The 16,085-nt window shown below is 24.5% G+C and overlaps 1 protein-coding gene across 1 annotated transcript; it reads left to right on the top strand.

Moving 5' to 3' along the window:
• The first annotated feature begins 253 nt into the window (after positions 1-253).
• LOC145831520 (complexin-2-like) lies at positions 254-9,395 on the top strand. Its single transcript, XM_082938799.1, has 4 exons — positions 254-393; positions 3,553-3,734; positions 4,505-4,631; positions 8,899-9,395. Exons 1-4 carry the CDS (start codon positions 363-365, stop codon positions 8,979-8,981), a joined length of 423 nt encoding a protein of 140 aa, XP_082794925.1. The 5' UTR covers positions 254-362; the 3' UTR covers positions 8,982-9,395.
• Positions 9,396-16,085: the final 6,690 nt, after the last annotated feature.

The raw sequence follows: 16,085 nt of genomic DNA, 5'->3' as shown, positions 1-16,085 counted from the left end.
AAAAAATGTTCAACAAGTAGTTTATGAGTGATTCGATAAGCTTTAACGTTTTTTATTATCTTACGAAATTTTTTAGATTTGTTAATTTCTTAGAAAAAAGTTATAATACATGCAAACCAAACGATTAATTTTTAAAAGTTATTTGATACAGAAATTTGTTTAATCAAAGCTTTAAATAACTTATTATATATTTACTGATATGTTTTAAAAGATATCTTAAACGAAAACAAAAATTAGTTAGAAGTACCATTTAAGGTATTTAACTTTAAATGTTTTGTAGTAATAATAAATTTATGATATTTGTCTTATTCTTGTACTTTCTTGTCATCGAAGACTAAAATTTTTGAAATCAACTCCAAAAAATGGACTTCATCGTTAAACAGGCTCTTGGAGGTTCGTTTTTCTCGGCAACTTGTATAAAATACAACTAAAGTACTTGTATTTTTATAACTGGTATTAAATTTAATATAACTTTATTAGGTAATGCAATAAAATAAAAATAATTTTTTTTAAGTGAGAAATTAATATTTATAATGTTAGTGTTTTTGTTAAGAAAAACTTGGTATTGCTATATGTCTTTATAAAATGCATATTAATGTTTAAGATTTTTTATAACAGTTTTAGTAAAAAAATTGTCTAAAACATTTTTTTTTTTTTTAAGTGTTGTTTACAAAACTACGGTCAAATAATTACTACATTAGAAAGAGTTTGATAACTTGTGGTTAAATCAATTCTAGAAAAATAATTAACTTTGGATTATAGCTCATTTTGTTAAAGTTTGTTGTTAAGATGAACAAATGCAATAAATTTTGTTTCTACTTACAAGTTTAAGCGACTAAATCCTGAAAACAAACAAACGAGCTTGTAATTTTAAAGATAATTTTGCGGGTATAGAACAAATAAAAATACATATTTAGATTACTTAAGAAACTTTGGAACCATCTCATATCTATTTGTTGCTAAAATTGTATGTATTTTGGATAAATGAAAATTCCAATTACAAAAACTCGAATTACGGCAGCACAAAAAAAATTAAACTTTTAAAGGTCATGTCTCAAAAAGTATCTTGAAATTCGAATATTAAAATAATTACTGAAAGGTATAACTGTCAACATAAAGATAGTGTAAAAAGTATTATGTAAGAAAAAAAAAACTATAGCCATATTTATATAAGTTCTAATAAATTTTAGGCACTACCCCAAAACACAATTCAAATTAAAAAAAAATACAAAGTGTACCCGAATGCTCAGTTTATAAGTTCAAAGTTAGAAAAAAGTGAGGATTTTATAGAAAAAGATAAGTCACAATGATTTAAAATGACAATAATTTGAGTTGTCAGAATTGAATCGTCGTCACCAAAGTATTTCAAATAAATACATGTTTTAACAATTCAATACTTATAATTAATTTTCTCTAACAGTCCTGCAGTTCTTCATGTTCCCGAAGTTGCTTGATAGTTTTTTTATCTAAGTTATATGTATAATTTATTTAATATTCCAGCAAAATGGTCTGAAAATATTTAAAAAATTTTTGTTAAAAAATCTATCCACGGTAAAGAGTCAATTATGTCAAACAAAGCTATCTAATTAAAACTAAAAATTAAAATTTTTTATATGAATTCCTACGTTTGTAAGATATCATTACCGCCTCTAGTAGAGACTTTAAGGAGTTTATCATTAATTACTTTATATATTTTTTTTATGACATAAATTATTATGTAATGCATTAACCCTAATAATAATGTAGAGTGAATTTATACGTAGTAAACCAGCTGAGTAACATAAGCAAAAATAACATTATGAAACTCTGTGAGTTGTGATGCATTAAGATTATAACAGTTAATTATAATAAGTTTTTAATTGGTTGACTTGCTGTTTACTTAAATTATCGTTTATTTATTCTTTTTTTAGATAGATTTTTCTGAACTACAAAAAACAAAGCGAGTACTTGTAAATAAAAAATTATTTCATACTTACAAAAGTTGTTACGACTCTTATTACAAATTAAAAACTTTAACAAAATGTAGACGTTTCTTAAGTTATGTATTAAGACTTATCTTCATTGGTTTGTTTTGTAGCAAAACAATACGAGTAAATTAATTGTATAAATGTATCTAAATTATGTTAACTAAATATACATTTGTAGGTTAAAAATTAAAAATAAACTAATTTAAATAAAAAGTAGATTTATTAGTCTACAACCTATTTTAATGTTTAAAAAAAATCTTTTTACTAAAATTTTTCGATTAACATAAACGATAATGTTAAACTATTTTGAAGATTTTAAGTAAAACTATTAATAGTTTAAACTTACAATAATGTCCAAGATAATTTTTGTCACGCTATACATATGTATATTTTTTTAAATTTTAGCACATACATCCAACTCAAAAGTTGTATTTTTGCTTTTTTAAAGTACTCTCTTAAACAAAATACAACTTCATACGAAATCGGAACCACAATTGACCAAAGCTTATTTTTTATTTGGCATGCAAAGGCTAACAGTAATGGGTTTGTGTAACTTTTGCACGGTTGACATTTTGGTACATGGTATTGCAAAAATAAACTATTATCTCTGATCAAAATAAAAACCCTGAGCTTTTAAGTCACACGTTTAACTGTATCGCGTTCCAAATACTCAATGACACAAAATATATTTTGTTAATTAAGTAGTAGTTCTGATAAAAATCTAAACCCAGGCCTGACAATTTTACACAAAACAATCTCGATATTTCAATTAAAAAGTTTTTTATAAATCTAACTTTTATAACTTTTTAGTATTCGTAAAAAAATACCATCTTAATAAATTAAATGAGAAGGAACTGCTGAGAAAAAAAAAACTTTATCTTAAACTGTTTCATTAAATTTTCAAATATTTTGCATATGGTTTTTTAAATGGTTTTGATTAAGTAAATAAATAAAATGAAAATTTTGTTAGTACTACATGTTAATAAAACGTATTAAAAAATTCAAACAAAAAATATCTTTAAAAAACTTTATAAACTCACTTAAAAAACTTACAAAGGTAAATAAACCACTTAATAAATGTTAATACTGTTTATTAAAGTATAAAGTTTAGCTTCTAAATACCTTACAAAAACGAGAAAATACTTCTAAATATTGTTTATTAGGGTCTTTTTAATAAAAAATAATACGCTTAAGCTATAAATTTCTAATGTAAAAATACTAAAACTTAATTTAGCAATCATAAATATGCTTGGTTGTGACATGTTTTATTAGCTAAACTAAAAAAACGAATAGTTTACTTAAATATGTACTTTACAAATGCTTTGTGTCATAACTTGATATACAAGTTATTTTGTACAAAAAATTTGCCATTTTTAAATTCCGTAACAAAAAATAACTTAGTCAGTAATGTTTTTTTTCAATTAGAATTCTTCCAAGTAATAAAGTAAAAGTTAATGCTATAAATTCGCGCAACAGCTTATTATGTAGACAAACCGTATGTGCTTCAAAGAAAGCTTACTATCTATATAAGCTTTAAAAATAAACAATTATTTTGATCTTCTTTAAAACGTTCCCACAAATCAAGGTGCGACGAAAGATCTGAACAAGATGATGGACAAGGGAGGCGGGGAGGAAGTCGATCCCAAGCAAGCCGAAGAAGAAAAGGAAAGACTGGAAGCGATGCAGGAGCAAGAAGCTGAACGGAAGGCGAAGCATCAGAAAATCGAGATGGAAAGAGAGAAGGAGAGGCAGAGGATCAGAGATAAGGTGAATATCTGAATATACGTTAAGTTCATACGAGTATGTATATTGTGATTTGAATATAAAAATAAAATGTTGTCAAGGTTTGTCCTTTTTTACGTTGTCATAGTTGAAAGGTTTTTGATAATTGACAACGCAAAGCTAATTCGCATGAACTAAAAACTAACAATGAATAAGCAGCCTTTCATTAAAAGTTTGCCCTAGAGAGTTAGTTCAAAAACCTAGTCAAAAAAAAACTGAAAAAAGTTTTATTTTGGGAAATAAGTGAATGATACTGCAAAACATACATACTAAATATAAATGTTTGAAACTTTTTATTAGTAAATAAAAAAACAGTAAAGATTGTTGAAATTAAATCAAGATTTATAAAAGATTAGTTTATCAAAATACTTTAATTATTTTTACTTTTTTAATTTAATTTTGTTTTAAATAAAAAAAAACTTTTTTGTTAAAGACGGTTTTGTTAAAGACAAAAAAATCACGAAGAACAACACACAACCAAGGGAAGATTTGAGATACTTAAAACTATAACATTCTTACTGTTAATTTAATTTCAAATTATTTACAAAAGCAAACATGAAAAGTCGTAAAGTTAAACGTTTTTATCTACTAACCAAAAAACATTTAGAGCTACTCTTAATATGCAAACAAGTTTAAAAAACTAAAAACAAACACACAAACTAAACTAGTTTAAAAATAGTTAATATGTTTATAATGAAAAACACATTTAAAGAACAAATACAATTTTGAAAACAACTAGTTTCAATTTGTTTCAGTACGGGTTGAAAAGAAAAGACGAGATAGAGGCTGAGGAAAAGGCGAATCGGGAGCGGGAAACAGCGGGAAGGCTGGGAAGGACGAGGAGCCTGTCTCCCGACGATGCCGAGGAAGAAGAAGAGGAAGGTAAACAATTTAAATGTCTTTTTTTATTTATAAGTTTTTAATTTTTGTATAAATTGTAAAACAGTAGACTTATAATTAGTATTTAATTGTTTTTATCAAAACTATTTTTTTTTACTTATAATTTTTATTACATAATTTAAATGACTTAAATTTTAACTTCTTTCTACAGTATAGTTAAAAGGAAAAAGTCTCTAAAGTACTAAGAAACACACGCTTTGTCTAAATCAATTTTATAATTTTGACGTTATTTAATACTCTCCTCTCTTGCAACTAAAACTATAAAACACTTTTTATCGTTTTATCGGCTTAGTTTTTGATTACATATATGCTCTGAAATAGCATAACTAAGTTCAAAAAACTACTCTTTTCATCTTAAAAAAAAATTTAAACTTGACTTTGAAAAAGTATTTATTCAAAAACTATAGACTAGCTTGTACCATTAATGACTTTAACAAAAATACTTACAACTAAATTATATTCTTGAAATTAAGCTTGATTTACAACTTAGGCTTAGTTATGTTGACCTTTAAGTATACAACCTCGAAAGCTCCTAGACATAATTTATTACACATTTTTGTAGTTTGCTTTGAATAAGAAAAAGAGGATTAAAAATTTTCGATAAAAATATTTAAATTTTTGTGAAAAAAAAATTACCTAACAAATTTTATACGATAAAAACTAGTTATAAGTCAAACATTTAATTTTGTCTTTGTTTTTTATGCTTTTAGAACGTTAAAAAAGTCACAATTCTAACTGCTATAAATGTTGTTTTTTATGATTTTATACATATACCATTATTAGTCAATTTACAATCGAGATTGGTATATAATTTTTAAATTTGTAGCTTCTAAAAATAAAAGTAATATACAATTTTTCATTTTAAATCTACTTTAGAATGGATTAAGTCTATAAGTTTAAACCGATAGGAAGCATTAAAAATTAAAAGATTTAAAATAGCTTAAACTCGCTAAGTAACTTTTTAGCTCATGAACATTTTGAAAAAGCTTCTAAAATATGAGCTTTCTTAAACACGTGAACCAACGACCTTAAAGTTGCTTCATTTAAAGTATAACTTTGAAACACCTTCCACTTACAAATTACCACACTTTGAAAACTATATTATAAAAGTACGTATGTAATTTACAGTTTCGCACCGAGAACCTTTGTTTTGTGCTTGCCGTTTTTGTATACAGCGTGAAAAACGCTCAGTAGTAAAACTGAAGAAGCACATGAATATTTAATTCGCTGCTCAACTGGACAGGCGAATGAGGGAGGCTTGATACGCGCGCACATGTATCTGTTTATTTTTAGCGCTCCCATATCCGAAGCACAGTTTTCAGTCGCTTCTGAACTTGAAGCTTCGTATTACGTGTTTTTCAACATGTAAACCACGTTCCGGTGTTAATCAGTGTCAGGTGAATGTACCATAAAATGTGTCGCTTCAGACAAAAAACGTAGAGTATTTTTTTAATTCATTTCTTTATAAATCTTAACATGAGAGTTTTAAAAAAAATGTAATGTTATTTAGTTTCAACTAAAACAAACACAGTCTTTTTAAGTTTTTTCTTAAAAAATCTCTATTTATAAAAGAAACCCTTGTTTTTGTCGAGCATTACAAAGTTAAACATGAAATGCATAAAATTTACACCAAAAATTATTCTTATGAACTGTAGAGAACTTACGCTTATAGAGATTGTTCATGTTTTATTATCCTCTACAAACTTTGTTTGAAGTTTCTATAAACGTAGGTTTTCTAAAAACCGTTTCTTCTCTAAAAATTTAAGGTTTAGTTTTTACAGTTTAGTTTAGTAATATACAAAGTGGTTAAGTTTTATCGTCTACACAGAATAGCAACAAAACAACAACTATTAGAAGTGTGTTTTAAAACATAAGAAATAAAATAATATATACGAACAATTCGTAATAGAAAGGTAAAAAATAATAATATGAAATTTTTTATTTTCTATGCGAGACTTGGTTAAACAGTGTTAAGCTAGATATAAATGTGTTCATCAATAAAGAAATAGGTTTAAGTTTCTACGTGTGAGATTTTTTGCTAAAAGCATATATATTTCATTTATCTATACTATAAAATAAGAGAAAGTACTATTTTATTTAATCGGATAAATGTAGTATTTTCATCACCTTTAGAAACTAGACTTTAAATACTATTGATAGAATTGAAATGATAAACTTTTTTTTAGGATGATTTTAAACATTCAAAATGGATACTTCATAGATAAAATAAAAGTGTTACTTTTTTGGTTAAACGCTTTTATGGGTAAATTTATTTTTATAGTGAAAATTTTTTATTGTAAACTCATTGGCGAAGTTCCACAGTAAGCTTTATTCATTTTTTGCTAAAGAGTAGCAATTTTAATAAGAAAGTAGTAATTTTAAAAAACATTCAAGTTGAAATAAAATTAAAATTTCATAACTTGTTTGAAACATTTCAACTTAAAATGTATAATGTTCTTTGTAGGCAAACTTTCAAACCAATATATATTTTTAAAGTATAATGTTGTTATATAAATTTAATTTATTTCTAGTTATTTGATAAGTGGGAACAAAACTCAACTAAAGTTTTCTTAACATATTTATCAAAATTGTTTAAACGCTATTACAATGAGCAGTTTTAGTACTACTTAAACTAAAAACTTTAAAATTAAACAAATAACTTTTTTCAAATGAAATATAAGTTTTAAGTATTGTTATACTTTTTGTTTCCCTTACATTTAAGTAAGTCATTACATGAATTTATAAAGAAAGCTTTTCAACATTGAAAAAAGCAATTTAAAAAAAAAATCAAAGTTTTTTTTCATATTTATAGATTCACGGTTCTTGCTACAAAAGTGCTATAAAATATTTTTGAAATGTCAACCAATCTAGCAAAAAAAGCTTTTAAATGTAAGTAAATTGGAAAAGTTATATAATCAAACAAAACGTCTGTTCAAATGTTAAAACCTTGACAAATTTTTAAAACCAATCGGCTTTTTGAGACGAAAATATTGATTAAACTTATTTTAGTAAAAGCTAAAGTGTTTTAAATGGTTTAAACTTTTACGTATAGTCTAAGTTTTGGTAAAGTGTTTTTTCTAATATCGGATAATTTTTTATCATCTAACTTTCAAACAATAAAATACTTAAAAAGCAAAGTTTAAGCCCCTTGGAAGGTATGTGAACCTAAGTTTATCATTCAAAAAAAATTATTAAAATGTTTTTTACGGTTAGAAAATTTGAAATTTTGGGAATGTATACGGCAGACAGAGTTACATTAATGAGAAGTAATCCATTAAATTAATTAAATGTTAAATAAGGTTTTTAAGCTTGTTATTTGTTTCAAATAAAAAGTGTATTTGTCTTAAACGATCCGATTTAATTTTCAAATCAAAAGAAACTAGATTTTTTTTCTACAATTTAACCTTTCATTTTCTTTTTATTGTTTTGAAAGTGTTTTTAAGTTTAAAAGGTTAGATTTAACCATTTAGATTAAAAAACAGAAGTCATTTACAAAACGCGTTATACAAACTTAAAAGATATTTACTGTATTATTTAAAGAACAATGTTTTTTTGAGTTCTGCTTAGTACTTTATAAAAAGTCGTAGTTTTTGTTAAAAGTATAAAACTTGTATAAGTGAGTGCATTTCAGAACTATATAAACTCAAAAATATTTTGAAGGGGCAGATAGACAAAATTCGACATCATATTAGAATATTTAATAAAGTTTAAGTTACTGATTAAATAGTTTTAAGTAGAAGTTTATCTTAAAAGAATTCAAATAAAATAGACGCAAATGCGCCAGCAAAATTTTTCAAGGACAATTTTAATCAAACTAATGAGCTTAGAGTCAAATTTGTCTTAATTATTTAAAAGAGCTTCGGGTGACAAAATTTATTTTTCTAAGAATAATAAAAACCTTTTTTTTTATTCTTGAGATTTTCAGATTGAGTTAAAAGTACATTAACAAAAACTTGTTTCTAACTAACTAAGGCTAAATGAAAAATTTTAAGAATTTATTTATTAAAGTTAATAAGTAAGGTTATTAAAAAATAAATTTTAACAAAATGCGATAACTCCTTTGTGCCTTTCAAACTATCTTATACTACTATTTTTCTCCAGTGTTTACCAAACAAATAATTATTAATTTATATAATAACCAAGTAGCTTTTTATACGAAATATATTTTTAATTTAACTATGTTTATGAAATTAAGTAAAGTCATTATGTTTTTTGCTTTTAGATTATAAAGAAAGTAAAAACATTACAGATTTTATGGCTCAAGCACAAAAAAGTCTCGGAGAATTTCAACAAAAAGTGACTAATGCAACGGAGCAATGCGTAATTAGTTGAAACATCACAAATTATGTCGTAAAAGCTTTTTTCCTGTTTTGATTCATTGATTTCCTATTTTTTTGAAACTTTTACATTAAAACAATTTTATTTTATGAATGTTGCTCAAAATACTAAGCATTTAGCATTGTTTGATTATAAAATCAAGATATTTAAGAAAAACTTTTAAAAGCTCTAATAAATAGATAAGTTACAAAACTAAATGTTTATCACAAGCTGCAAATTACATGAATTAGCTTGGTGATTACTTTTTTCGCTCTTTATTATTATTTTTTGAAATGCTCTGGTTGTTTTAACTTAGTTTTGTTTTTTTAATTTCATTTCATTAAGCTACATAAATTTACTAAATATTGTATTTAAATGTATTTTATTTTGTAAAAAACCAACGATAAAATAAAATATATGTTGTCAAAATTTTGCTGTCGATTTCATAGTTTTATATCAAATAGAGACTTTGTAATTAGTACAAATACAGTATCATAAAATTAAATATATTTAAAAAAAAAAAGAAACAGAAAAATATCAGGAATACTAAGTAAAGATTTAATTTGAATGCTTAAAAACTTATAAAAAACTACACGATAATATATAAAAGATTTTGAGAAAAAAAGAAAACTTTAACACTTTTTAATTTTTAGTAGGATAAAGTTGGTATTATTTAAAATAATTTACTAAGATAAACTTATTGTTTTAATAGGTAACAATCTAAATTTTTTTAATCGGTGGGAAGAGTACTTTCTAAAACCTTAATGGTTTTAAAAATAATTTATATTACTTGTTAGTTTCGATAACTTCAATATAACTATTTAGCATCTAATACTTAAAGTGGTTTATTGTGAAGAAGACTATAAAATAAGAAAAAAATAAAGTTTTATACTTTAATTAGAAATTTCACAAAAATACCTGAAATTTTATTTCAAGTCCGTTTTGCTGGAAACACTTAAAATTTATGAAAATTTTACAACGAAAACAGTTCGTAAAAAAAAGCAATAGTATAGTGTTAGTATTTGAATAAGTGTTGTACTATTAAACATACTTTAGTTTTTATTTATTTTGTAATGTCTAAAAATTCTAAAAAGTAGCTCTACAAATATAATTACTTTTCATAAATGCTAAAAATAGCTTACATTATTTAAACAGTTGTGATTATATTAAAAATACAGATTAGCTAACTTTCATAAAATTTTGTTTTTGTTAATTTACAGTATAAAACATAAAGACATATTTTTAAACAACCTCAAGAAGAATTAAGTTTATATGTTTACAAGATATTTAAACAGTTCAAACTTATCAAAAAGGTTTAATTGGTACGTTATATACGACTTTAAAATAAAAACATTAAGTGTTTTCCAGAGAATTTGCAACCAATTATTTTTTAAAGCTCTAATTGTTTATAATCTTATCATTAATTACTAAAGGACCAGTGAAAATAAAAATGTTGTAATTAGCTTACTTTACCAATGTTCGCCCATAGATCATTATCGTAAGTCGAACTGATTTTTTTTTATAAATCAACACACCAAATCTTTAAGTAATTTTCAAAGTTGTTAATAAAAATATTAAATGCTACGATTAAAAATAAACACGTTTAAAGCTAAAAGTTTGTAATTGTGCAAAAGCTCACACTAATTTCAATAAAAGTCTAGCTTCACTAGACTTTTAAAAATCAAAAAACATTGGAACAGTGATAATTTATCAAATATCAATAAGATTATTTTCTTACTAATTGATTAGTTTGGTATTTTATAAGGATATATCGAAACCAAAAGAAAAATACACATATTCAAAAGGTACTTAACTTTTAGTAAGATAACGAAAAATGTTATAGTAACAAAAACTAAATCTTGATTATGTAATTAAATAATATTATATAAAACTAACCTATTTTTTAAGGAGTTTACTTGATCTAAACAAACTCAACGTAATTAAAAAAAAAAGTTTGTTTTTGTTTTCAGATATTGTAAAAAAGCATAATTTAAGTTATCATTAGCATTTTATCAGTTTCGTTGTTAATTTAAAAAAACATAACTTGCTGAACTACTGATAATATATAGTTTTTTTAATAAATAAAGTTCTATAAATGTTTAGGTTTTTATATCATAATTGTATCTGATAAAATATCAATTTAATATTTTGAATAGCTAAGTTAATATTTAGAATATTTTAAATTAAAAAACTACTTTAGTTTTTATTTGTTAATAAAAAAAGTTCTATTTTTTTAAAAATATACAGTGTTCAGAACAAAAATTTTTAACTCTTGCAACAACTTTGCTTTAAAAGTGTTGTAAAAACTAAAAGTAACTCGGAAAATCTCTTAAATAAAATAAAATTTTTGTTTAAAAAGATTTCAAAACTTTCTTTCTTCGTTTAAAAACATTTTAAATATAATCGTCTGACTTATGCTAATTTTCAACTGACAAGAACTATTGTGTATATATGTAAATTTATATTAATAAAACGTTTTCAAACACGATTGTTTCACTGTTCTGTTAAACAGAATAGATCTTCAGCTGTGGTAACATCTTAAAACTTAAAACTTAAAACTTGTTGTAGAGAGCCTCTCTATTTCAGCACTTACATAACAATAGAAATATATATACTTGTATATATTTTTTTTTTATTCAAAAGTTTAAAATGATCTTTTACAAAACTTTTTTTTGTTGCAATATTATCTCTGCACAAACACTAAAAAAAAGAATATTACTTTTAACTTTTTTAAAGATAAATGTTTTATAGAAAAATCTATGTTGTACAAAGTTTGCTTTAAATATACTATAATATAGCTTGTTCTATAAATTAACCAAAACCAGATCGCAAAATTTCGCGTGGATAGTTGTTGATACCAATTGTCGACTGTTGTGAGCGCGACTTATTTAGTTTGATGAACAATTATAGTTTTATTTGTTTTAATTTGAAAGAATTAGAGAAATTAAGACGTTTAAAGTCCTTGGAAATAGTTTTCAACGAGAATTCTCTAGTTTTTTAAATAGTTTCGTTTACTAACTGCTACCTGATACATAAACTTGTTTTGATTTCAATTCGTTTTCTAAACAGTAGAAAGACAAAAACGTCTTTATAGTATTTTAAAAGGGGGTTGGTTAGTGATAAGCAAGCATGTGTAGCAAACTGTGCTTTGTTAAAAATTAAATGCTATTGACTCTAATATTCTTAAATTACCTTGAGTAAATTAATGATGAATAAACTTGGATAAACATTTAAATTATAAGTTTTTATTACAACCAACGCTTTAAAAAAAATTTAATTGTACTCAAGTTATTTTTTTTTGACATTACATGAGATTACTTTACATTTTGTAACTACTGTCAATTTATGAGTGTTCTTCAAATGGTGTGTCACAAAGGTTTTTTTATTCGTTTGAAAGATAGTTTTTGTTTATTTTATTTTTGCGTAATTAAAACTTAAATATTGACGAGGCAGGTAAATTTACACATGATTTAACACACTTGCTTTTCCCAGAAACAATTATTGTTGCAAATAGAGATTGAGACTGATGTTTTTTTTACGAAAAAAGATCCCAGTGGAACTATTTAACTTTTAGTCATTAAGCTACACACCACTAATTTATTTTAAATGTTTAGACTTATACTAAAAAGTTAAAAAAAACATTTAATTAAAATAGACTAAACATTTTGTATATTTAAAAATGTTGTTATTGTTTAATAAACCCATTTTGTCAATATTTAGTATAATTACCACCTCTTATATTTGCACCAAACCATTTCTTCCATAAGGTTTAAATTTTTACAATAATTTACCTTCACATTAGTTTTTGTGTTTCTCTTCATGCATAAGTATTTTAAACTAGAAGAAAACAAAAACAAACACTAAAGCTAACAATAATTTTATATTGAAAAATGGCTAAAATTCTTTGAGTAAAATTTAAAAACCAATAGCTTTAACTACTAGCATAAATTTTAAAGGTTTTTTATAAAATAATTTTAGTAACAAAGTAATCACAAAGTAATCAAGAAAGTAATAAAAGATAAAATCAATTAGTAACAATAAAATTAATCTAAACTTACCAAAATTATAATTAAAAGGTTTTTGCCTACATGCAACAGGTTTTCTTAATAATATACAAATAGCTTCTAGTTTAATTAGTAAGAAACCATTACTTCCGTTTTTAACTAATTTAAATCTATTTATATTATAACTGTTTGCACAGTCAAGTTATTTACCAAATGTTCTGTAATAGAGGAAGGTTTTTAAGCATTTAGAACTTTAACTGGTATATCATCCTTCTTTTCTGAATAGCAAAAATTCTCTATACTCTTTCGACATTCTCTTTTATCATTATTTTTAGTTGAACTTTTGTTAATCTGGTATAGATTGCTTTGCAACAGCAGCTAAATTGGTAAATTACTGTACTTTTATCTAATTTAGATATTGTATCTTCACCACCTGATGTTATTAGTGGTTTTAATGTGAATAAAATCTTTCGGTTTGCTGCATAATATATTTTTCATATCAATTGTTTAATTTTCTTTTCTAACTTTTCTAAACTGTTATTAATGAAAGGGATTTTTAAAGTAACTACACATTTTTCAGGTCCTAATAACTTTCTTTTATCCAATTTTTAAAAAAAGTAAATTAACTTGTTTTGTTAAATAGCTTTTGTGGGTACCTATTTTTGTCTAATAGTACCTTGACCTGGTTGATTTCAATTAGTAACAACTCTGGGGAACAAATTTTATGTGCACGTTTACACACAGTTATGATCAGATTTACTTTTCTCTGTCCTGGACAAGACATTAAACTGTATCCATGGTGTATAACTCGATAACCAAAAGGTTTTTTTGTACACTAGATCCTTGTACCTAACTTTTTAGGTGCTTTTTTTTGTCATTCAATAAACAATAAACTACAATTGGATTGAAAATTCAAATAACAACCTGTTGTAATGTTACTAATTACTTTTGTCTTTTATTATTTCTTGATAACTTTATGATTACTTTGCTGCTTAGGTTTGAGAAGTAGTTTTAATAACTCAGCAGTACAGCATATTCAAAATATAAAAGTTAATATTAATACTCTACTACTTATCTATATAGTTTTTGAGTTTATTAAGAACATGTTTTATACAACTTATCATACAAAACTGTAGAAAGCTTTGTAGTAAAACAAAAATACAATTGTATTCTATCACTAACTAATAAAATTAAACTACAACCTTATCATAATTTAATGAGCACAACAACTACTAAATCAAAAACATTTTTTAGAGAAAACGACTCTCTCATACTCTTCAATGATTTTTTTTTGTTAAGTTAAAGCAAGAAGTTAAAACTTTAAAAGAATACAATCAGAGAAACTCCAAAAATTCACCTTGTACTATTTTAATAAAAATTATCTTCTGGATGCACTTAAAACTATCTTTTACTAAGCTTTTAAAATTCCTTGGGGTTTTATTAAAAATTAGAATACTGACAACAAAGAGTTCCAGTCAAGTCCTTTTCTAATTCTTTTAACTTAAGAGTGTTTGAATTTGCTACAAAAAAAGTTATTAACTTTGTAAAATAAATGCTGTTTAAAATATAGTTGTTAAAATATCTTAATGCAGTTAAAAATATATCCATAACTTCTACCTACAATGCTTCTGTTATATCCTTAGAAGAATAAGAAGTTGACAAAAGATTACAAACATTAGTGTTTTGAAATATACTAGTCTCACCACTATGTACTTTACTATCAGCCAGCGCAGCCTTTGACATATTGGTCATGTTCAGAGGATGGGCAACAACCAAATTTTTAGATTGTTACTTTTTTAACATATTTGTAATGTATATACTTATTTCTTAAACTAATAAAAAGTCAGTAGGTTGTTTTATTTGGTAGCCTTTTTTTCAAACATGCAGGTGTTAGTAAAAGTTTTATTGTGTTTGTGTACTTACAAGGTGGGTAAAAAAACCCTGGACTAGTTTAAAATTGGACTATTCGAAACAAAACATCGAAAAATATTTTCAATCTTAGTGCAAACATAATTTTTCAAAGTTTTAGAGTAAGGAGCTGAGGCCTCCTTTATTGCCAATTTGATTTGTTTGTGGTCTATGTTAAAATCAATGGTATCTTCTGTTGCTCAATCAAGTATTGATGAACAAAAGATTTCTTTTCTGAGATAATGTGTCAAAAGACCTCAAAAACATAATATGCCTCCTTTAGTGATTTGAGGAGCATTTAAACTCCTAATTGAAAAGCATATATAGTTTATTTACATGAATTAAACTTATTATTAGTTTTCTTAGCTACAATTATCAGTGATTTTCAATTTCTGTATTGTGTTTTTTGTAACTAGTCTGAGATCTACTGCTTACAGAATTTTGTTGTAATTTTAGTGTAGGTTCTTTTTTAATGGCAGTTTTTTAGCTAGGCTGTTGATCTATGATTTATTTTGTATAATAAACATTAGACTATAAAAGTTTCTACCTGGACAATATTAAAGAGCTCAAACACTAACGTGAGCAAGAATAATAACAAAAGGTTCAGTTACCAAACACTTATTAGTACAACTACAGTTTCACTGCCTTATGGCTGATCTTTAGGTACAATGTAGGTACCTCAAGATCTGCCGTAAGTCAGTGAAAGTGTAGTTGTAATAAAAAACTTTTAGTAACTGAATGTTTTGTTAGTAAAATAAACATTAAAAAATTTAAATGTAGAAGGTTCACTTGCAAATACTCTCTTATAAAGTTTTATTTTTGCACAAGATAGTGTAAGCTATATAATATACGTTTTTTTGACTATTTATTAACAATTGTTTATCAAATTTATTTTATTTCCTTATTTACTTTCAATTTACTTTCAGGTTAGCTACACAAAAACTACACAAAAGTAAAAACCCTTAATATCTAAAAATATCTTAACTTTTAAATATAAAAAATAGAATATTAACTAAGTTATGATGTGCTGCTCATATTTTGGAACAGTTTTAAATGTTTTTTTTTACTTTTAAACATTAAAACTTTATGTTGAAAATAAATTTTGAAGTAAGTAAACAAAAATTAAAAGTATCTATATACTAGAGTGTAACTATTTAGGTAGAGTGTTAATTAAATTATAACTAACTGATGTAACAATAAATCAAAA

The sequence above is a fragment of the Thalia democratica genome, chromosome 3, assembly GCF_965202585.1.
Source record: "Thalia democratica chromosome 3, ktThaDemo2.hap1.1, whole genome shotgun sequence".
Classification (NCBI taxonomy): domain Eukaryota; kingdom Metazoa; phylum Chordata; class Thaliacea; order Salpida; family Salpidae; genus Thalia; species Thalia democratica.
The sequence above is the reverse complement of the archived record's forward strand: the minus strand, read 5'-3'. Positions and strand labels throughout refer to the sequence as shown.